Here is a 1748-nt window from a genome sequence, read left to right as displayed (position 1 = left end):
TTTTGTTTTGTTTTTTTTACAATGACAGCTTTTAGCTTCCAGAAACATCAAGGACAATTAACAAAATGTTAAATTAGTAACTAAGTAAACAACATTACCATTTTCACTCATTTCTACTGTTTTATGGTGCTTTCTGTCAGGTACTGTCTCGAGAGTTCTTTGCAAGGCAACATATAAATGCAGAGATAAATGTCTCTTTTGCTTGTCTTGTAGAATTTTTGATCCATCTTCAGTTCTCTAGCACAAGGAAAATTGAAGCGTTGTTAGGCAGAAGATGCTTGAGCAACCAAATCTGCTTCGTAGACCTTTACCTCCAAAGCTGTTACCTGAGCTGTGTATACCAAGGAAAAAGACTCAGAAAGGTAAATAGTATATAAACAAATACTCTACAAATTCTCAGAACTTAATATCAAAGGAATATGTAGCAAATGATTAATTTTATCTTTAAACGTTCAGTTCAATACCATATTATTTGCAGAATGATAGCAACTGGAATACTTTACCCCTGAGATTACTCTGTTAGGTAAATTGAAGTTTCAGGTTTATTGCTGTGTGAATAGCCCGGAACATGATCTCTGCATATTTCTTCTGTTGAAGCTGTTCCACTTTGTATAAAGTGATGAAATATTTATTGGAGCAAGCACTGTAACCCAGGTGTTCCAGCTTCTAAGTGAATTCCTGAACCAGTCGACTGTAAAGACATTGTTATTTGCTTGCCCAAAAAATATTTATGACAGAGGAAAGATTTAGCATGAGATACTGAAGGTGCTGAGAAAGATGAGACAGGATGGAGCTTAGATCATATGTGGAAATACAGGGAGGTATAACTGGGATTCAGAGGTGATAGAAAAAACAGATTTTGGGGGGGTGATTCTGTCCTTATACTTTACAACTATATAAGCAGACACTTGCATATATATGCCATAGGTCATAGTGTTCTTCAAGGAATGGAGACGTTATGGTTAAAAAAATATACTGGTAATCAGTGGCACAGCACAGTTCAGAAATATATGTACCTTTTGCATGCTTGTATGTATCATCATAAGACGTTGAGTGGGTAAGGTAACTAGTAGGGTGAAAGTGCTAGACTTTAGGAAAGCTGATTTCAATTAACTCAGGCGATTAGTCAAGGACGCACTGCAGAGTAGGAGTTTTGAAGAGATGGGGGCCCAGCAAGGGTGGGTGTACCTTAAGGAAATGATCCTTCGGGCACAGAGGGAGACGATCCCGATGCGAGGAAAAAGGGGCCAGGAGGCTTCCTTGGCTGACCAGAGAAATCCAGGGCAGCCTACGGACTAAAAGGGGAGCATATAAAAAGTGGAAACGGGGAGAGATTACCAAAGAGGAGTATACCTCCTCTGCTCGCACTTGTAGGGAGGGCCAAAGCTACCATGAATTAGACGGACCAAAGCTACCATGGAGCTGAGGATGGCATCCCAAGTAAAGGATAACAAAAAATTGTTTTTTAGATATATAGGGAATAAAAGGAAGGCCCAGGGTGCAATAGGACCCCTACTAAATGGGCAGAAGCAATTGGTGACGGACAGGGGGGACAAGGCTGAACTCCTCAACGAGTTCTTTGCCTCAGTGTTCCTAAGTGAGGGGCAGGACAAGGCTCTCACTGGGATTGTAGAGAGGCAGCAGCAAGGCACCAGACTGCCATGCGTAGACCCTGAGATGGTGCAGAGTCATTTGGAGGAACTGGATGCCTTTAAGTCGGCAGGCCTGGATGAGCTCCATCCGAGGGT

The 1748-nt window shown here is 41.5% G+C and overlaps 1 protein-coding gene across 1 annotated transcript in view; it reads left to right on the top strand.

Annotated features, from left to right (window-relative positions):
• The first annotated feature begins 217 nt into the window (after nucleotides 1–217).
• The window catches only part of LRRC63 (leucine rich repeat containing 63), a 36315-nt gene continuing 34784 nt past the window's right edge, over nucleotides 218–1748 (top strand). The window contains exon 1 of the mRNA XM_025214721.1: nucleotides 218–362. Coding sequence (XP_025070506.1) covers nucleotides 275–362 — 88 coding nt within the window. The 5' untranslated portion in view covers nucleotides 218–274. The remainder of the gene's footprint in view (nucleotides 363–1748) is intronic.

The sequence above is a fragment of the Alligator sinensis genome, unplaced genomic scaffold (assembly GCF_000455745.1).
Source record: "Alligator sinensis unplaced genomic scaffold, ASM45574v1 scaffold1219_1, whole genome shotgun sequence".
NCBI lineage: Eukaryota > Metazoa > Chordata > Crocodylia > Alligatoridae > Alligator > Alligator sinensis.
Note: the sequence above shows the minus strand (reverse complement) of the source record. Positions and strands in the feature narration are given on the sequence as shown.